The following is a 21701-nucleotide window of genomic DNA, read 5'->3' on the forward strand; positions in this document are numbered from 1 at the left end:
ACTTTCTTGCTATTCTTCTTGAAGTTCCCCCTCTTCCCTTTGCCCCTTTTCTTGAAACTAGTGGTCTTGTTAACCATCAACACTTTATGCTTTTCTTGATTTCTACCTTCGCTGATTTCAGCATCGCGAAGAGCTCGGGGAATTGTTTTCATCATCCCTTGCATATTATAGTTCATCACGAAGTTCTAGTAACTTGGTGATAGTGACTAGAGAACTCTGTCAATCACTATCTTATCTGGAAGATTAACTCCCACTTGATTCAAGCGATTGTAGTACCCAGACAATTTGAGCACATGCTCACTGGTTGAACTATTCTCTTCCATCTTGTAGGCAAAGTATTGTCAGAGGTCTCATACCTCTCGACATGGGCATGAGTCTGAAATATTAACTTCAACTCTTGGAACATCTCATATGCTCCATGGCATTCAAAACGTTTTTGAAGTCCCTGTTTTAAGCCTAAAGCATGGTGCACTAAACTATCAAGTAGTCATCATATCAAGCTTGCCAAATGTTCATAACATTTGTATCTGCTCCTGCAATAGGTATGTCACCTAGCGGTGCATCAACGACATAATTCTTCTGTTCAACAATGAGGATAATCCTCAGATCACGGACCTAGTCCGCATTATTGCTACTATCATCTTTCAACTTAGTTTTCTCTAGGAACATATCAAAAATAAAACAGGGGAGCTATACGCGAGCTATTGATCTACAACGTAGATATGCAAAAACTATGAGGTACTAAGTTCATGATAAAATAAAGTTCAATTAACCATATTACTTAAGAACTCCCACTTAGATAGACACCCCTCTAGTCATCTAAATGATCACGTGATCCATATCAACTAAACCATGTCCGATCATCACGTGAGATGGAGTAGTTTTCAATGGTGAACATCACTATGTTGATCATATCTACTATATGATTCACGTTCGACCTTTCGGTCTCCGTCTTCCGAGGCCATATCTGCATATGCTAGGCTCGTCAAGTTTAACCTGAGTATTCTTCACGTGCAAAACTAGCTTGCACCCGTTGTATGTGAACGTAGAGCTTATCACACCCGATCATCACGTGGTGTCTCGGCATGACAAACTATAGCAACGGTGCATACTCAGGGACAACACTTATACCTTGAAATTTAGTGAGAGATCATCTTATAATGCTACCGCCGTACTAAGCAAAATAAGATGCATAAAATATAAACATCACATGCAATCAAAATAAGTGATATGATATGGCCATCATCATCTTGTGCCTTTGATCTCCGTCTCCAAAGCACCGTCATGATCACCATTGTCACCGGCTTGACACCTTGATCTCCATCGTAGCATCATTGTCGTTTCGCCAACTATTGCTTCTACGACTATTGCTAACGCTTAGTGATAAAGTAAAGCAATTACATGGTGATTGCATTTCATACAATAAAGCGACAACCATAAGGCTCCTGCCAGTTGCCGATAACGGTTAGAAAACATGATCATCTCGTACAACAATTTATATCTCATCATGTCTTGACCATATCACATCACAACATGCCCTGCAAAAATAAGTTAGATGTCCTCTACTTTGTTATTGCAAGTTTTAAGTGGCTGCTACGGGCTTCTAGCAAGAACCGTTCTTACCTACGCATCAAAACCACAATGATTTTTTGTCAAGTGTGTTGTTTTAACCTTCAACAAGGACCGGGCGTAGTCAAACTCGATTCAACTAAAGTTGGAGAAATAGACAACCACTAGCCACATGTGTGCGAAGCACTTCGGTAGAACCAGTCTCATGAACACGGTCATGTAATGTCTGTCCGGGCCGCTTCATCCAACAATACCGTTGAATCAAAGTAAGACGTTGTTGGTAAGCAGTATGACTATTATCGCCCACAACCCATTGTGTTCTACTCGTGCATATAACATCTACGCATAAACCTGACTCGGATGCCACTATTGGGGAACGCAATATTTCAAAAAACTTACCTACGATCACGCAAGATCTATCTAGGAGATGCATGACAATGAGCGGGGAGAGTGTGTCCACGTATCCTCGTAGACCGAAAGTGAAAGCGTTTAGTAACGCGGTTGATGTAGTCGAACGTCTTCGTGATCCAACCGATCCAAGCACCGAACGTACGACACCTCCGCGACCAGCACACATTCAGCTCGATGACGTCCCTCGAAATCTTGATCCAGTTGAGGCCGAGGGAGAGTTCCGTCAGCACGACGGCGTGGCAACGGTGATGATGAAGTTACCCGCATAGGGCTTCGCCTAAGCACTACGATGATATGACCGAGGTGTGTAACTGTGAAGTGGGGGCACCGCACACGGCTAAGAGAAGACTTGGTGTGCCCCCCTCCCACGTATATAAAGGGGGAAGGAGAGGTGGCCAGCCCAAGGGGGGAACGCCAGGTGTGGGGAGTCCTACTAGGACTCCCTAGTCCAAGTAGGATTCCCCTCTCCTTTTTTCCTTTTTTGGAATAGCAAAGAGGGAAAGAGAGGAGAAGTAGGAGAGGGAAAGGGGGGCGCCGCCCCCACCCCTTGTCCAATTCGGACTGGGCAAGGGGGGCGCGCGCCACCTCCGTGGCCGTCCCTCTCTCCTCCACTAAGGCCCATGTATGGCCGGGTTCCGGTAACCCCCAGTACTCCGAAACTCATCCGATATGACCCGAACCATTCCGGTGTCTGAATGTAACCTTCCAGTATATGAATCTTTACCTCTCGACCATTTCGAGACTCCTTGTCATGTCTGTGATCTCATCCGGGACTCCGAACAAACTTCGGTTCATCAAATCACATAACTCATAATACAAATCGTCATCGAACGTTAAGCGTGTGGACCCTACGGGTTCGAGAACTATGTAGACATGACCGAGACACATCTCCGGTCAATAACCAATAGCGGAACCTGGATGCTCATATTGGTTCCTACATATTCTACGAAGATCTTTATTGGTCAAACCGCATGATAACATACGTTGTTCCCTTTGTCATCGGTATGTTACTTGCCCGAGATTCGACCGTCGGTGTCATCATACCTAGTTCAATCTCGTCACCGGCAAGTCTCTTTACTCGTTCCGTAATGCATCATCCCACAACTAACTCATTAGTCACGTTGCTTGCAAGGCTTATAGTGATGAGCATTACCGAGAGGGCCTAGAGATACCTCTCCGATACTCGGAGTGACAAATCATAATCTCGATCTATGCCAACTCAACAAACACCTTTGGAGACAGCTGTAGAGAATCTTTATAATCACCCAGTTACGCTGTGACGTTTGATAGCACACAAGGTGTTCCTCTGGTATTCGGGAGTTTCATAATCTTATAGTCAGAGGAACATGTATAAGTCATGAAGAAAGCAATAGCAATAAAACTACACAATCATTATGCTAAACTAACGGATGGGTCTTGTCCATCACATCATTCTCCTAATGATGTGATCCCATTCATCAAATGACAAACACATGTCCATGGTCAGGAAACTTAACCATCTTTGATTAATGAGCTAGTCAAGTAGAGGCATACTAGGAACACTCTGTTTTGTCTATGTATTCACACATGTACTAAGTTTTTGGTTAATAAAATTCTAGCATGAATAATAAAAAATTATCATGATATAAGGAAATATAAATAACAACTTTATTATTGCCTCTAGGGCATATTTTCTTCAAACTTCTTTAGTGTGACCTTGATACATTCCCCACAAACTTTTGTGGTAGTTCTTCCATTGCCAATGCATGCAATCAATTGATCTGAGCATTTCTAAAAACCATCATGTGGCCTCTCAAATAGCCCACCAACTTTTCTGTGTCCTGCATATTTGGTTATCTTAAAATACTCTGCTCCAAATACCTGCACCATGGCGCGGGCAAACTTGACAGCGGTCTTCAGTCATGTGCTCTCCCACATCCAGACCATCTCACCAATGGCATTTGCGGCCTCTGTTGGAAAAGGCAGTGCCTAGGAGACGCTTAGGCACGCTTAGGCGCTAGGCAATGGCCAAACACCTCACCTAGGACATAAGCGCAAGTCTAGGCAGGGCTAGCAAGAAGTTGTCCACCCGAGTGAGAAATCTTGTGATATTGCACTGATATGCCAAACATGTCATATTCAAATGGCAGTAGCTGGTAGTTAAATTATTAATGTGACTTAAACTAATATTGACACACATATAATACCACAAATACATTCTGATTGTAAAAACTATATTACCGCCTAGGCCACGCCTAGGACGCTTAAGCACCGCCTAGGCACTAGGCGAAGGCCAACTGCCTTGCTTACGCCTACCGCTTTTTCTAACCTTGTCTGCGGCAATACCAAGTGCAAGCATCCTCAGAGCAGCCGTGCATTTCTGCTTAGCAGAAAAAGAAAGTTGGTTGCACCAATTCCTTGTGAGGTTGAAGTAGTCATCGTGTGCCTCCACTCCCTCTAAAATGCGCAAAACCAATGGTTTGCGCATCCGAAAACAACGAGAAACTATGGATTATCGGGAAAGTTGGGTCCGGAGTAAAGTAGTCCCTGTGCAGTAGTCGTGCTTAAGAGACCCCATCCCAGTTGATCGTTCTTTCTTTCTTTAGTCGAGCCCTTAAAGCTGAGAATGTGCTCCACTTGTTGGTTCATTTTCTCTTGCATGGTCATAGCATGATCATATCCACTTCTTCGTTTGAATGTGACAAACTAAAGAACTCGGCTTCAATCATTTTATCAAGCTCCGTCGGTCCATACTCCTCGTTTGACGAAGCATCGGAATTCATCGCTTTCTATACAAATAAATCACAAAGTCATGGTCAAACAATGTGTCAAACACACAGGGCGCAAAGGGCAGTACCACAGTGGCGTCCGTGCCAACAGCAATGTCCGCAGTGGTAAGCACGGAAGAGAGGACTCTTGTGCCCGTGTCCGGACATTTGAGACCCATTTAAAACACCCGTCTGAATCAAGTTTTTTTTTTTGATTGGTCACTGACCGGCCCAGGCATTTGAGGTGCCGGGCTGTAGAAGCTCTAAAAGGGTTATTATTGGGAACTTGGTGAAAACAATCTCAAAAGCCTTCCCACTGAGGGGCAAACAAGTTTTTTTTTTAGGCGAAGGGCGAAACCGTATAATCCATGCGTGCCATTGTTCGATCCGGTCGAAGTTGGGTCCACGGAGTAGGTGACTATGTGACTCGGATACGAGTCGGCCAGATTTGCGTGACCGTGCGTGCTTATCCTGACCATGACCCGGATCGATCCATCTCCGGCCTGGTCGTACATGAATAAACAACGGGAGAAAAGGGTCCGCGTCGGCGTGGTTGTCAGAGAAACAAAACGGTGGAACGGTACGGACTGGATAGATGGTCCAGCCGCGTCGACGTGCCTGCCCGCCGGGACACGGCTGGTCACAGGCACGCACGCCCAAGCGCAGGCGCCAGGCACCCACCCGTGCCGTCCGCTGCTCATGTTGTCGACTCGCATATACGGTCAGCTAGTACTCCCTCCGTCCCAAAAAGCTTGTTTTAGATTTGTCAAAATACGGATTTATCTAGACATGTTTTAGTGTTAGATACATCTATATCTAGATAAATCTAAGACAAGCTTTTTGGGACAGAGGTAATACACGTTTTCTCGCTTGTTTTTTACTACTTTAATTCTGGCCGCCTCTGTATAACTTTTTTTTTGCGATGGAAATAGGGTGCAACAAGTTCAGAAATAAAAAGAGGAAATTGGTTAAGCCAGCACACAGTGTTATTTGCTAAGCAATGTGTAACTTTGTTTTGATCACGAGAAACTTTAACACGAACAAACACTCTATTCTCCAGTAAACCTTTGATTTCTGCCAAGAGATGACCATATGCTGATCTGTCCAGTGAATCATTAGACAGTGTTGATAAAGCTGCCAAACAATCAGATTGTAGCTGAACTGGTCGATTCGACCGTTGAATTGCGAGACTTACTCCTTCCATAATCGCATGTAACTGCGCTTCCAGCGCCTCATTACAGTAATAAATGCGTCGGTAAGCCACAAAAAAAACACCACCCTTGTCATCACGTAAAACCATACCTGATCCTGCAGCTCCATCTTCCGTACAATAAGAACCATCAACAGAGAGAGCTATCTAGCCTGGCGGAGGAGCCGGCCAAGGAAGACATGGCGATGATGACCGAGTTTTCTCAATCACTGGTTCCATCAACATTGGAGCTTTACCTTTGATCACCTCTTCCACACCCATACAGCTTAATTGTAGCCTCTGTATAACTGTATTGCTTGTCTCTTTATTATCTAGACTTACATTAAAAAATGAGATAAAATATCAAAGAAAATAATATTCTTAAAACTTATAAATAGTTTGGATTGCTTACCACAAAACTTGATCTTTTTAATGTCTATATATTCATGTAGGGAGAGATGTTCGAATAAGTAGCGTGCACATTTGTTTTGCAAAAATAATAGTAAAAAAAGCGTCCACACTTGGAGATATGCGAGGTAGAAAGGTATATATTTCCTCCGATTCAAATTAATTAGGAGTAATAGAATTCCCGGTCCGGTGAAACAAGTCCACCTGGTTTAAGTCTTGGATTTCATATGGATGTTTGTATTTTTCTGGATTTTTTCATGCCTTTACAGTGTTTATTTTTCGTTGCTAAAAGACATCTGCAAGGCCAACACATCATCACCAACAGGACGTCCATGACAATATTACAACTATTTATGAAATTCACGACATCATCCTCAATCAAAATCAACATAAATTATCAACTGATTCCGGCCACGCCTTAAAGATGAGGGAGAAACGGGATCCCCGAGGCCACCAAGCAGAGTCAGTCTCGACACCACAACGATTAGGATCTAGATGAGCGCGGTGGGTGGCATTCGGGGGTTTCTTCCCGAGCACCAATCGGCACTGAGCATGGGTACCAACTGGCACGGCCCATCAACCCCAAGGATGACCGATGGGTATCGAGGGAGCCCATGCTGCCTAGCATGGCTCACATCGTAGGGATGCAATGATGACACGAGGGGTGTGTTGTCTAGGACGCATCGTTGAAGGCCTCAAGGAGCAGGTAGACTAGCATTGACGTGTGTCACGAAGATGCCACTTCCAAAGACGACTTCTCTGCACGCCCAATCCCTAATGGGTCACCTATGTGACATGCAAGCTAACATTGTCTCACTACCGAGTTGTTGTCATCATGTTTGGACCAATGATGTAATCTTCTCCGCGCTATATAAGTCGCAAAGGAGACCGTCTACGAGGATGGATCCCCATTAGAACACTTAGAGCTTGTTGCACCCTTGTAAGCAGGAGATCTCTCACATACAATCAAGAACACAAGGCAGGAGTAGGGTGTGACACCTTGTCGGTGGCCCTACGAGTCGTTGGATTGGACCGAAGCGTACGTCCAGGATTGCGTTGACTAGGCCGTCTTTTACCACCCGCAATGCACATCCAACGACTAGGGGAAAAAATCCCCCAACGTCTCCCCGCGCGCCTTCCCCTGACGAAAAAAAGTCGCAACACCTCCGTCGCAAAAACTCGCTGTAGGAGCACAATGCATTCACCGCTTGATGCGGAGCATTCTGCGGACATCACCATGTCAAGAGTTCCATTGTCAAGTGACACGTGCCACATCTACTTCATATACATAAAGATGAATCATCTCCTTTACACGTGTTCACTTGATCCTTTCTTGGATGGTATACTACTTAACCCTCCATCGGCATATATAGGTTTGAGCCAAGCTTCACGAATTGTCGTCTCTAGTGATGACAACATCGTTGCCGCATTAGCATGCTACGACCGCCACACATGGCTAGCACCGCCACCCCCGTTGCAACACTACTTGTCTCTGGTAGTATTGCGCAGCGTTGCCGGTTGCAGGAGCGGAGATCCCTTGTCCTAGCATCTTGCAACAGTTGGGTGCGGTGCGGGCGGCGATTCCAACATGTGGTTACCGTGGTCCCAACATTGATAGATGTCGGTTCCGGCATGTGGTTAGCGCGGTCTCAGCATCTTGCAGCAGCTGGGTGCGGCGCGGTCGCTCGCAGTCCCAAAATTGATCGATACCGGTTCGAGCATGTGATTACCGCGGTACCAACATTCACCTATGTCAGTTCCAACACGAGCTGACCGGGGTCGCAACATCCATCGATGCCGGTTCTAGGACGTGGTGACCGTGGTCCCAGCATTCGTCAACGTCGGTTCTAGCACGCGCTAACCGCGATCGTAGCATTAATCGTAGCCAGTGGCGGAGCTAGATGCAGACTACGCCTGGGGCTGTGCTATGTTAAGTGATAAACTTCTATGATTTTCTATACTTTGCATGAAGAAATTACAAAGAAAGTTGTTTCTAGACCTGGGGCTAAAGCCCTAGCTACCCCAGGCCTGTCTCCGCCACTGGTCGTAGCTGGTTCCAGCACCATGGTCGCCTCGCGGGTGCAACTTTGTCGTAGCATGACAACCTCGCAGCAACACTGACCATAGCAGAAGCACAGAACCGCACCAACACCAATCGTGTGCGAAGCCGATGACACATCATCACCCCGCTTCGCAGAAGTACTTGGACCTGCCCGAGGCCGGCCCTTTGCAACACATGTGGCGGCGTTTCGCAACATCAGCGGCGGCCCTCCACGGCGGCGGTGGGTGCCTCTCGCACCGAGCGGCCATAGGCGGGTGTGGCTACGACGGGTTTTAGATGTGACACGAATGAGAAGCCTGAGCACGTGAAAAAGAATGGAGCGGATAGCTGCGCGTGAAAGAGATAGGAGAGGGTATGGACGGTTCACGGGCCCCACGCGAGGACTCTCATCGTGCACGAGGCAGCCGGCGGAAGCTGAGACCGGTCGGCCGGTTTGAATCACTTACATAAAACTAGGAGCTGCGTCTGTACTACAAACATAATACTACTTACTATGGAGTAGATTGCTCCCTCGCCGTACCCCGTCCTATTTTTTCTTATGCACAACAGCACATACCTAGCAACACTCGCGCACCCACACAAACTCCCCATTTCTCCCCCGCAGCGACTGGCACTTGCTCTTGCACAGTTTCCTCGACGTGTCTTCGGCCCCAAAAAATCATCCGTACGTTCACTTACGAGCTGCCGCATTTTTTGCACCCTCCGTCAGGAGATTCATGCCAGTAAAAGGTCTTTGTTGAACAATCTCCTTTCGTAGTCAGGGCCGTGTAGGAGCAAAAGAAGAGATCCGGGAGAACTGTCTCGTCATCTGGACAGAGTTCAGCTGCCAAAACAAAATACACGAAATGTCAAGTTTCGGCACAAGGTATATTTCACAGGGCGAAAAAACCAACGCGTGGGTGGGGGTCGGAGCCGGTACCCGTATCAGCCGCTCGTCACGGAAGCTTGGAGCCCTGTGCTTCAGTTCTCCACGGTGAGTCGTGAATTCCTCCATCACCTCGGCAGTATATTCAGAGGGATCTTCGATGCCTCGTGTGATGGATTCGCCATCACCCTGGGCAAGGGAACCAAATGAAATCCTAGCAGCAGCGACATGCTAAACCGCACATGAGACTCAAAGATGCAGTAAATGCAACCGGGAGTGACAGAAGCCCATACCTCTGGTATCGATGGGTCACGGTGCACCCCCTCGCATTCTTCGTACTCGGACGCATCCAGCTCCCACAGGTGGCGCATGTCGAAGAATTTCGGGAGGAGATGCTCCCTGATGATGACAAGGAAGAAGAAGAGGAGCGGGAACAGGATTCCCGCCACCGGTATCCATGTCATCCCCCAGACGATCAACAGATAAATCAGCTGGAAAACGGTGAAGGCCAATATCTGGTTGAAAGGCACCGACTCCAAGAAGGACGCATGGGCGCCTTCAAGAACCCTGTCCAAAATTAGAACAGATGAATATTCACCCCAACTCCCGGTTTTCCTGAATGAACCGAATGAGACCAAGATGCATAAGGCTGCGTTGCATATGATGGAAAGAAATGAACAGACACAAGAGTCGCCAATAGAGCGTACTTGTAGCGCCGCCGAGGGGCGATGAACAGAAGTTGTAAGCGCTCCCCGAACTGGTTCCCAGGCAGGCTGTCGATGGACATATAGCCAAAGTACCCCCACAGGACTGATGTGGGTATCTTCTGAATGACCGGCACAACTCCAATGCAACCCGCGACCAGCAGGGACTGAAGCAGATTGCTTACTCTCTGCTCATTCACCCGTACAGGCAAGTAAGCTTCCAGATGTTTTTCAGGGTCAAATACCTCAGGCGCAGTCACTGCCCCATTCCCCTCTGTGATTTTTTTCCCCTCTGTGATAACGGCGTCTTTCAATTCCTTGAGCTCTTTGTGAGCAGAATCCTCCTGCGCGACGTTAAAGATATATAGTTTTAAGTAACAAATCTGAGATCATATGATTCTTACATGCATATTTTGGCGAGTGACTACTTACGTTGCCTTTGTCGTCCATTTTAATGAAAACTTCTTGCATCTTGCCGTAAACTTCTGAGCTGCTAGCATTGTTCATCATGCCTTCCTTGGCGGTTCGGACCATCTGTTTGCGGAGCGCCTAATTTGAGCCAAGAGAGACGGCAGATGAGCAAGGTGAAACTGAATAGCTCATTGAAAAGCCAAGAAGACCACAAACTACCAACCTGCCTCCTGAGGACAGCAAGACTTCGCGTGTGCATGGGGGCCTGGGGAAGGACTCCATTAGATGGAGGAATGCCAAGAAGGCCACAAATCAGCACCTGCGTAGCATTTCTATACCATGAGAACAGTAAACAATTCTCCACATGTTGCCTAATTTATAACAGTTTTTCTATTTTCTGTAAGCACTTGGAATTCACAGATAAGATCTTCAGAATTCTATTAGGACTGACATCCATAATGCCAGAAGAAGAGAGAATAATAGATCATACCGAAAAGCTCAGGACCAAAATGTCGTAATGGTATGCTGATGGGTTTTTCAAATTGAACTCTTTCTGCTGAGCCATCTGTGAGGCTACACTATGGTCAAAGAAATAGAGCCCCGCAACCATCACAGCAGGCACAATCGCCAAAAGTATGTAGGCTAGAGGGACAGAAAATAACTCCTGCATGTTCATCACCACCCATCAGGATTATGAGTTCACATTTGTGACATATCTACTGTTTGATCCTGGATCCAAGTAAAATGCCTTATTACCTTGGCTACCGTCCAATGTTGCAGTGACTTGGGTTCCCAAGGAAGTGGGGTGAACAGCCTCCTAGGAACACCTGAAGGTATCTTGGTGGGCAACGAATATGACAACGCGGTCCACAGTATCACCATAAGTGGAACACCATAGTCAGCAATCACGTTCCTTAGCCATCCTGAAAGTTTTACCTGAAGCATTGATAGTTTGTACGTGGAGAAGATTGGTTGATCAAATGTACTACATGGAGAAATATGACAAACCAGCTCCGTAGAGCGATGACCTTGCACTTCTGCTCTTTAACGCAGTATAGAGCAGTCCCATTGAAAAGATAACTCCAAGCAGACCATTAATATATACCCATTGGAATTGGTATATGGGTAGGCTCTGATCTTTACCCTCAGGCACACTGAATTCACTCAACATTCCCTGCGGAAAACAGGCCACGTAGTGAGTAAGCGTCTACCAGAATGCTCCCTTTACTCCAAAATATATAGTGCTTTGAACAAGGCACAATCTTCAATAAGAAAAACCTGACAATCTATTTTTATGGTTATATATTAATTATCATGTAATTTTATTATTTCGAGAGCACTTTTCTGCTTTCATGTTTCTAACAGATACATCTTTTTTTGAAGTAACAGATGCAATCATACTATTTTCATATAACTAACATGAATAGTTTTGAGGTAAAAGCAGCTGCTGATGCAATTGAATGCTCGCTTTTGCCTAACCGAAGCAGTAGCTGATCCTAGTTCGGTTATGGCTCTCTGGCTCTGACCCAATTCAGTTTCGTTTTGTATGATCATAAATATTAGCGGCCAAAGTCGAGAAAGATGGACCACCCAACTCCTAAAATATCATATATCTCTAAACATTGGTAGCAGTACACAGTAACATTTAGCAAATTTTATACCTTGATAGCTTCTTGCATGAACAGGATTGTGATCAACATTCCAAACAATTCTCCCGCAAATCTTGTAAATCTATTCAAAGCAGCTGCGGCATTAAACATTGCCATGAGGAACAACATGACCGCAGTCCAGATGCAAACCCTATCAGAGGATAAAAATGGAAAACAATGAAATAAATATAGAGGTACCATTTGGCGTAACTGAAAGACAATCACAAGAAGTAATTCTTATTTATTTATCATCCCTTACCATCCAGCCCATGCCAGGAATAATCGTTCTCCAAGGTTTGGCTGATTTTTGGCAAAACTGTACAGGTATGTGTACATTATAATTGTTGGTTCTGCAACTCCCACAATCAGCAGTGGTTGTCCGCCCAGTACAGAATGTATGATGCCACATATAGCAGTTGATGCCAACGTCTCAACTGTCGTTAGCGTACCATCTGAAACACGACAAAAACTTATTTTCATTTTTCAGTGCCTAAGAACAAGGATCCACGACTACATTCTCCTTATCTTTGTCAAGCGCCACATGGAAAGATAAAAGTAAAGGATGTAGCATATCATGACAGTATTTAGAAATGGGAAAAATGCTACTGACCTAAAGTTCTTGACAGTGCAAGGAAGAATAAACAAACCTGTATCTTTACTTAGTTGCTCCCCAAAGGCGATAACAGGTAGTGCAGATGCAAAGAAGATGTACAGAGTAGGTGCCAATATCCTGACAGTAAGTAGGTTGCATTCAACACAGTCAACACAACTGGAAAATTTTGGTAAGTGTCGTAGATTTAAATAAGCATTGACTTGTTAGGTGCAGCAAACCTGAACCCAGAACTGAACCCATTGTGCCAATCTTGTTTGTAGCAAGATGCTCTTCCTCTAAAATCCTCAATCACTCCCTTAAATAGGGTTTTCTTAGGTTCCATTGCCTGAAAGGGGGACTAAAACATAATCAGATATCGTGCGTGCAAAGGCATGGTGTACAGAGATGAGTCATATATTCCCTGTCTTAATTTTTATAAGACATCCACAGATTTCTAATTCAAGATATAATGTTTACCAACAGGGAAAAGATGTGGCTATACCAACAACTATTTCAACAATACTTAGGTTTGGCAGAAAAAAAGGTGGCACCTCTTGAGTCATATTTGAAACTACTTGTTCATGATCACAGTTTTGTGATTATGAACAACATCATGTAAAAATGAACTAAGACTAGAAGTTCTATTTTGGACGCCACAACAAGTAAAACAGCATCTCGTAAAAATCAACTGAAGATGTCATGTTGTTCCCACACAAACAAAGCCAAGAGAATTTGCAAAGAAAACTGTGCATGAAGACAATGGACAGAGCTGCATTACCCCATACAATGTTGCTTCATAACTTGAGATTTCGTCTGTGAAAGAATACGATAGCTAGCACGTGAAGCATCAGCCAAAGGAAATAGCAAGGTTGGCCCAATTTGGCTTGCCTCTGTTTGTTATGCTATATTTAGCATGCTGGATGGGCCAAATTTTGACTGGTCATTAACCACTGAATGATAGCCTTTGGTATGCCCAGTATCCTTCATTTAACAAGATAGCCAAAAAGGGAGGGTTTTCAACTTTCAGGAAAAACAAAAAAAAAAGGGAGGGTCATTAAAGCAGACCATTTGGACCAGCTGAATTAGGCAGACGCAAGCATCCTATCGACCAACAGACATTTGAAACTAGCCCCAAAGGCTGGGGGCAAATATTATGTGACAATAGGCCATAGCAAAGGGAAGCAAACGCCATACATGGATGAACATGATACCACAAGCTTATGCGATGGCCATGCTCTGCTTAAGGAAATCAATCAAGCTGCCTGATCTCCTCTGTATGCAAGCTTCACGCACCGCAATCGTGAAGAGAAGTTGAAGCAAGCTCCAAATTCACATAAATAAAAAGCGGGTACAAATCATGCATGTTTGGGGCCATGTTAATAACAACCAAAAGTAGTGAAATGACGCTACAATTTTGCAGGGGATTGCATATTTGCATCCATGCGACAAAGCTGCAAGTAATTAGAACGCTTCAAACAGAAGTGCTAGGAGATGGCCAAAGAAATGTTACAGAGATAGAGAGAAATTCACCCTACGTGCTCATTGCTGCTGCTGCAGATGAACAAATTGGCGAAGAATCGCATTCTTCCAAAAAAAAACATGTACGGCATCAAATTCAAGAGCTACATGGAAACATTTCCTTCAGGCGCACATAATCACCCCGAGTTGAATCAACAAGAGCAACAGACAGAAACGCGGACGCGTCAAATTTGACATATCCGCACGGCTGCACCCAGCAAACCCAAGCAACCAACCCGTGGAGGACCTTTCGAGGTGAGGGGATTGAGGGATTGGAACGGAGCGGAGCCTTACCAGCAGCGGAGTACCAGGTCGAGGCGAAGCGTGGCGCCGGAGATGCGCCGTAGTGCAACGGCAATGCCGCCTCCACCGGCGACGCAGGGTGCGAAACCCGGCGTCGGCAGGCGGAGGAGGCGAGCTGGGGCCGGGGCCGGGCGGGGTTGCAGCCTTCTTTCCTTCCTTCCCACTCATTTCCTCTGCAATGGCCGCCTATTTGTAGACCCCGGCGACCCCATCGGGGAGAGAAGACGAGTGTGCGCGCGCCTGCCCCCCGATTTCCCTCTCTGTCACGTGGGCCCGATGAAAATAGTAAACGTGGTGCCGGGACTGCGTGGGGCCGAGGTGTCACCGGCGCACGGCCCTTGCGGGTTTGAATCGAGGAGCATCGCGGCCGTCCGTTCGAGCCGATGGTACGATCTGCGTGGGGCCAGTGCGAGTCACCGCGCGTGTCAGCCAGCAGGACAGCTGCCCCCGATCTGGTCCACATCGTCCTCTCGCCTGCTCTGAGCCTGATCGGGCACGTTCGCTCCAAGCACCGGCTGGGCAACTCGCACGCGGGGGCTAGCAGACCCGATGATGCCGTGACGACGTTTCCGCCGTTTGGTTCGGCCTCGGCCAACCCGATCGAAACTTGATGCACGTTTCCCTTCCAAACTTAGACGAGACGTACGCGAGGGATGCACCCACCAGCTGGCCTATCGACTATCGAGACATGGCGATCAGGGAAATGGGGCGATTGGGCAGGCTCTGCTGCCATTACGACTTACGAGCGTACGGGGTGCTGCCCTCTCGCAGCCATGTCATATTCAGCGTGACCTGTACAATGGGAGCATGGTTTTATCAAGCAGAAGAACTGCACGCGTGCTTCGTGTGGAATGAGGTGCAACTATACATACATGCATGCTAACATCGATCCGTAACCCGTTGTGTAACCTCATACCACTAGCCTGAGGCTGAATTCAGTACCATAACAATAGCAATCACATCCTGACTGAAACAAACAGAAGGATCCACGCTGCTTGATTCAGTATAATATCAAATTGGCACCACAAGTTGGTTCAGGATTTAGCTACCAGTAAACATCACGTGGATGGAGCCACATGGGAGATGGGGCACAAATCTGACTACATCACCTCGGGGAAAACCTCACAACTAACAACACTGCTCGTGCCATAATATATTCATTCCCACGCAAATTCATGCAAGCCTACATACAAATCGGCAAAAATAAGGCATGCATCCAGGTGAACGAGGAATATTAGGAAACGGAAAAGATTAACCTGCCATGGCAATCATTTAAAACAGAACCGCGCCGCAATACTTGCATGTCTGGAAGATTGACCACGCTGATACCAACAAGTAAAAGCAATATTAGAAATCATTCAAAACATAACAAAAATGACATCGCTTCATATAGCTCAAGTAAGCTACCAAGACAATGTTGTGGTCCTTCACAGAGAAAACGCAGAAGCTTTGCGACTTGATGCATTGATAGAAGTACGCACAACCCTCCGAGTAAGCGCCCCCATGAACATGACTACAAAAAAAAATGCACCCATTGTGCTGTCAAAAATGAAGAAAAATCATGAGGCCGGAACGAAAAGACGCAAATCAGAACTCAAACTCGAAGCACTCACATCCTTGTTGTTTGTGAACTGGATAGGTCAAGGTTGGCCACAGCTTTACTGGTCAAGGCCCACTGCCTAACCGAACCCTAGCTCAGAGGAGTAAAATGTGTGCTAGAGCGTCCTGGAAGGGTGAAACGGAGTAGGGGCATTTGCTGCTATATCCTGTAAAAACAAGGGGTGACTACAAGCATGGTGGCAAGTGGCAATAGAAGGAGATTGTGAGGGTTGGCAGAGCCAAGTCCTAGATCATTGAGTTCTCGTTGGTTTAAGTTTCATGCAGCACATGTGGGTGGAGATTGTTAGGGAGGAGGGTGGAGCAAGGAAGGTTTTGAGAGTTCACGCTTAATAAATCTTGATATCGCTTGTACATTTTTAATGGAGTGGACCATGTAATGGTTTCCAACATTCCATGTTTCCACTGAATGTGGTTTCAATGTGATAATCTTAAGAGGAAAAAAACAACATCATAGAACCTATTTTTAAGTACTCAGAGGACCATAATATCAGAGTGCAACATTTGGCTACCGTACAACATTTACATCTACTAAGAGCAATAAAATATGATATTGAGACAAAGAAACAATTCATCTGAACGTAATAAGCAAATAATTGTACCTGCCACTTTTCTCTGTCTTCTATAAAGAGCTCCATGGAGAGTAACCCCAACGCCTCGTGCTATATGCACTCTACCTATTGTAGATAGAGAAGAATACACATAGCAACCCCAGCACCTCGGTAATCAAATTTTATCTGAACCAGATAACAAGAATCCTGCCAGCACAAATGATTTAGGATACTCTTTTGAAATTGCAACAGCATGCTATCATAGGAAAATTATTTAAAATACCAATACCTTCAAAGAAGATATAAAAGATGAAAAATATATTGATTTCAGAACTTCATGGTCATCAGAGTCCTATTAAGAGTCATGTGTCTACTACACAAATTACCGAAAAGACACGGACACCCGGCAAGATTACACTCACAAAAGACTGGTGCAGTAAAAGCACATGTTTGAGTTACATTCGAATCCCACCTGTGCAGCATGCTGCTGATTACAAAGCTTGCAGAAAACAGGAGGTTAAAGTAGTGCAGATATAATAGAAACAGGATTCATAGATTAAACAGTGAAGCCAATATGTTGTATCACAACAAGGTTCCAACTGGCCTAGACCAAATGTACATACTGGTATGCCGACACATGCATTAAGCTGCTTATGCTTTTGTCATTGCTTCGCACAAAAAGGGCCAGCAGGACCTTATTGCCTTGGGAGCCCTTTGGTATTTATTTATATTTGTGACTACCCCCCTTTAAATTAGCAAGGTGGTACATATCTCAAATTAGTATCCATGCTACTGACCAGCCACACTTGGGCAGAATTTCAACCGGGCAAGGCTAAGGTGTCACAGTTGTGGAAAATAGAATAGACAACAGGAGAAATGCATCCTAGTAACTAAAATATTTGTAACATAGATATGTATGACAGAACTTGTATAAAATTCAAAGAGACGATGATACCAATGTCCAAGAGAATTATGATATCAGCTATAAATATTTCTTGCTAGATCTTACTACTAGTTTACAACACCAGATACAAAAGTAACACCATTTATGTAAATCAATGTAATTTCACTTCAGTACCCACTACAAAAATCTTTCTATGTTGTCAACTAAGTCTGGCAATCTTTCCAGAACTCACCAGTTAGACTTCATCTGTCAAGTGGCAGTGTGGAATATGTTAACATGAACAGGCATGTGGCCATCTTTGTACCATGTACAGAGTGTTATAAAAGCCAGACACTACATGTGTCAGTATCTTTAGTAATGTCGACTCTTCATTCATGTCTGTTGGAAGGAGGGAAATAATTAAAAGAAGAAATACGTTCCTGAAATGTGAGATGTATAACTTAAAGAAAACCTGAGTAAAAGATGAGGGAGTTCTACTTTGTGCAAAGTTTGGATAAAAAGACCAACTCGAATCGCATAGTGTGCTAGAGGAGGCGTTGTTCATAATAGTTTGGGAGGTATACCAAACATTATAGGATATTTCAGCTGCCAAAATATATATTAAAAAATTGGCACAATTGCCAGACTAAGGCTTTAAATCATAAAGTATTGGTTCCAAGTACCAACAGGTAACCTATGGTTAAATATACGATCCTAAAATAAATAAATGTATCAATGAAAATCACTAGAGGTGTGTCTCACTTGAGAATCGGGGTGCAAATGGCTACCCTTTTGGTATTCTCTGGCCCTCTTTAGTTCAACCAAATGAACTAAACTTTTAAAAGTCACATCACTTTGAAAATTTAGTCCATTTGGTTGAACAAACAAGGGTCAGAGGGTGCCCTGAGGGTCAGAAATTTGCATCCCTACTTGAGAACCGGGCAGACAAACGAATATAACTACTCCTATATGTTACTCAATCATAATGTGCTACAAAGAAAATGTTTGTTTAGGCACAAGAACTTTCGTTTTCCCTCAAAAGGGACAAATTTTCTTATTATTTAGCACATTATGTCTGATTTTTATGGTACAGGCAACATTTCTGAGAAGTGAGAACACATAATAAAATATGGTTAGAGGAAAATCTAGTGATGATTGTTTGGAACAAAGATCATTGAGAGCCATTGATAATTACACAGCACAACAATTTGGCATGCAACACTTAAAGTTTCAGATTCCGTAATCTCAAATGCTAATTGCAATGGTTAGAACAAAGTTGCTAGTTCGGTGTAAAATATACTATTGTTATTCATCCGCAAGTATTCAGCAGTGAGAACAACATTAATCCATCTAAATTGAAATCACCAGAAGAACAGAAAGAAAGAGTATGCTACCTTCAATTATTGCCGGCTTTCCTAGATACACAAGGGTTCAGTTCACTGCTTTCCCAACATCGTATCCAGAATAAAGTTAACCTTAAACATATCTGTGTCGTGACAATAACCAGCCCTACAGAATATTCTGATTGTGAGGTCAAATATAGAACTATCGGGGATAAAACCTTTTTCTTCCATTCCCTTGAATATGTGAATTGTCTCCCAGATTTTGCCATTGTGAGCAAGCCTGTTTGTAAGGACAGCAAAAAGATCCCTTGACAGTCCAATCTCAAGCGATTCTAGAAAGTAACTAGTGGCTGTATCAAAAAATCCATCTCTGCATAATCCATCAACGATTATAGTGTAGGTAACTTCATCTGGAGCAATCCTCTCTGCTGTCATGTCAAATATTAGGTCCTTCACCTCACTGAGCTTTCGACTGTAGTAAAAAACAAAATAAATGAGTGTATTGTATGTCACGACATTTGCAGCAAAACCTTGGTTACTTGCGAGGCTCTTGGCTATGGAGAACTTTCGGCGAAAGCAAAGACTACGAATGACAATGTTGAATGTCCTCGTGTTTGGCATGACACCTCTCTTGATCATGTCTGTCAACAACTTTAGAGCACTCATCCAATGTCCCATTTCACCTAACCTGCTCATCACAGTGTTGTATGCAACAACACCAGCATAGCATTTCAATGATGTGCTCCTCTCCAGCAAGCATACGGCATCATGAATCCTCTTGTCATGGCAAAGGCAATTCAGAAGAATACTCAAAGTGAAATCTGTGGGATCCAGCCCTTCGCCTAGCATAACATCCAACTGCTCAAGTGCTTCTTTAGCCATACCTTTCTTGCAGAGACCATTCATAAATGTGTTGTAGGTGACAGTACTGGGTTTCCAATCCTTGGTTCTACTATCCGTTAAAACTTGCCTGACTTCGTCAAATCTGGCAGCATCACACAAAGCCCTGATCAGAATATTGTAGGTGACTACATTGGGAGGACAACCAGCATTTTCCATCGTGGACATCAGCTCCTTGGCCTCGTCGACACGACCTTCACGACAATACCCCTGTACAATGGGCGTGTAAGTTTGCACCATGGGACGGCACCCCACTTCCAACATCCACTCGAGCACGCCCCATGCCTCGCCCACTCTCCCCACACGGCACAGCCCCGTGACAAGCGTGGAGTAGGTGCCCACCTCAGCTTCCACCCCGAGCTCTTGCAACTGGATGATCACCTTGTACGCGAGGTCAAACCGCGCAGATCTCCACGAATGCAGCTTGACAAGGATGTTGAGGGACGATGCATTGGGCGCCACCCCTGCTGCAAGCATTTCATCGAACGCGTTGTGGGCCTCCTCCACCCGGCCAGCTTCTGCGAGCGCATTGACGAGAGTGTTGTAGCAAAGCACATTGGGCGGCGAGGCACCTCCCGGCCCGGTTCTGGAAGCCCTGAGCTCTCTGAAGAGGGCGAGCACCTGGTCGACTTCGCCCGCACGCGCCAGGGCCTTCATGGCCACGTTGCAGTCGCGCTCCAGCTGCCACCACCGCGGCCTCTGCTGATGCTGCGGAGGAGGGCGGGTTTCTCCCGACGCGGGTGGAGGCGGGAGGGGCTTGGCGTCGTCAGAGTCGTCGGAGGAGGGGCAAGTGGGAAAGGGGAGTGCGGTGAGGGCCGCAACGGAGGCGGAGGAGGCCATGCGCCCGCGCAGGAGGAGCCGAGCGGTGGGGAGGGCGGTGGCGAGCGCGATGGTCGCCAACGGAGGGGTTCACCGGCAGGCGCCGTGGCGGCGGGGGTGGCGGCGCAGGGAGGAGAGAGACCGAGGAGAGACTGATTTGGGATGGGGCAGCTGGGCTGAAACGGCGGCGGGGAAGCGCTAGCCCTTTTGGGCATGCCAAGGCGGGTTTTTGCGTGGGGTTTTGTAGACGTGGGCCGGAGCTGCAACCAACCGGAGTATAAGCTTCAGCCCAGATAGGAGGAGCCTTCGCTGAAGTCCAGCGCAAATAGGACGGCCCACTCTGCCCATGACCGTTTTTTTTTTCTTCGGTTTCTAAGACTATTTTTCATACAAAAAAACCGGCTGTTGTTTTTAGTAGCTAGGTATTTTAAAACCTATTAAAAATAGAAATATATAGTCTATAAAATTGTTCAGTATGTGTTATATATAAAAGTTCAATGTCTGTTAACAAATGTTATGTGCGTATTACAAAAATGTTCATCATATATAATTAGAAAAAGTTCACCATATATTAAGAAATGTTCCATGTATATAACAAAAAATGTTCATCATATATAGAAAAATCAATGTATATTTAAAAATGTTCATTGTATACTAGAACAAGTTTGACGTGTATTTGAAATAAATGTTCACCATATATTGTGAAAACTGTAAAAAAATAACAAAATGTGGAAAAAAAACTATAAAAAATAACAAAATGTGAAAAAGCAGAAGAAATATAAGAAAAACCAAATCTGAAAAACGAAAAGACAAAATATAAACCTAACAAAAACACAAAACAGAAAACTGGAACCAAATAACCACACACAAGGAAAAACAAGAAAAGAAAAACGTGCGCACGCATAAAATGAGAGATAGGATGAGAAAGACTAATGAGAGAAACAAAAAAATATAGCCTTGTGCATAAAGACTGGCCAAACCCATGTTAGCTCAGCACCGAAATGAACTCATTCGTGTTGAGGGTGTAAGATGTTTGGTTTAGGGACCAAAATCGGCCCAGTCAAAGAGTTGAGGGACCAAACATTGACTTTTCTCCCTTTTGGAGGTTATTTACTCGAATAGTCTGCATTTGTTTCGGGAAGGTTAAATATCGATAATAT

The 21701-nt window shown here is 45.0% G+C and overlaps 2 protein-coding genes across 7 annotated transcripts; both read right to left on the reverse strand.

Annotated features, from left to right (window-relative positions):
- Window positions 1-8796: 8796 nt before the first annotated feature.
- On the reverse strand, window positions 8797-14603 carry LOC125554555 (boron transporter 4). 5 transcript variants are annotated; one of them, XM_048718081.2, is made up of 14 exons: window positions 14420-14603; window positions 12847-12953; window positions 12663-12745; window positions 12275-12467; window positions 12028-12166; window positions 11375-11540; window positions 11123-11289; window positions 10857-11030; window positions 10590-10685; window positions 10388-10504; window positions 9959-10299; window positions 9545-9866; window positions 9306-9440; window positions 8797-9209 (listed from the first exon to the last, which is right to left on the reverse strand). In XM_048718081.2, the coding sequence occupies exons 1-14, from the start codon at window positions 14594-14596 to the stop codon at window positions 9144-9146; spliced, it is 2283 nt and encodes a 760-aa protein (XP_048574038.2). In that variant the 5' UTR covers window positions 14597-14603; the 3' UTR covers window positions 8797-9143. The 5 variants fall into 5 exon arrangements, with proteins under 5 accessions (XP_048574038.2, XP_087371906.1, XP_048574043.2 ...); XM_087515780.1 differs by having other exon boundaries at window positions 9545-9818; window positions 12847-12965; XM_048718086.2 differs by having other exon boundaries at window positions 12847-12965.
- Window positions 14604-14734: 131 nt separating this feature from the next.
- On the reverse strand, window positions 14735-20736 carry LOC125554594 (uncharacterized). Of its 2 annotated transcripts, XR_015599366.1 has the most exons (6): window positions 18874-20736; window positions 17733-17878; window positions 16648-16803; window positions 16042-16194; window positions 15836-15941; window positions 14735-15750 (listed from the first exon to the last, which is right to left on the reverse strand). XR_015599366.1 is itself a non-coding variant. In XM_087515794.1 (2 exons), the coding sequence occupies exon 1, from the start codon at window positions 20560-20562 to the stop codon at window positions 18916-18918; it is 1647 nt and encodes a 548-aa protein (XP_087371920.1). In that variant the 5' UTR covers window positions 20563-20736; the 3' UTR covers window positions 17088-17878; window positions 18874-18915. The 2 variants fall into 2 exon arrangements, 1 of the variants encoding a protein (XP_087371920.1); XM_087515794.1 differs by lacking the exons at window positions 14735-15750; window positions 15836-15941; window positions 16042-16194; window positions 16648-16803 and having other exon boundaries at window positions 17088-17878.
- Between the last annotated feature and the right edge of the window lie 965 nt (window positions 20737-21701).

This window comes from Triticum urartu, chromosome 1A, assembly GCF_056163025.1.
Source record: "Triticum urartu cultivar PI428250 chromosome 1A, HENAU_Tu73, whole genome shotgun sequence".
Classification (NCBI taxonomy): Eukaryota; Viridiplantae; Streptophyta; class Magnoliopsida; order Poales; family Poaceae; genus Triticum; species Triticum urartu.

What these genes read in the sequence shown, in the direction of transcription:
- LOC125554555 (XM_048718086.2), bottom strand. Translation starts at nt 14,596, where the DNA reads ATGAGTGGGAAGGAAGGAAAGAAGGCTGCAACCCCGCCCGGCCCCGGC. An exon ending in AACATTGGACGGTAGCCAAG is followed by an intron (nt 11,031 to 11,122) that starts GTAATAAGGCAT and finishes ATGAACATGCAG; the next exon opens with GAGTTATTTTCTGTCCCTCT. An exon ending in GCCCCTCGGCGGCGCTACAA is followed by an intron (nt 9,867 to 9,958) that starts GTACGCTCTATT and finishes CGGTTCATTCAG; the next exon opens with GAAAACCGGGAGTTGGGGTG.
- LOC125554594 (XM_087515794.1), bottom strand. Translation starts at nt 20,562, where the DNA reads ATGGCCTCCTCCGCCTCCGTTGCGGCCCTCACCGCACTCCCCTTTCCC.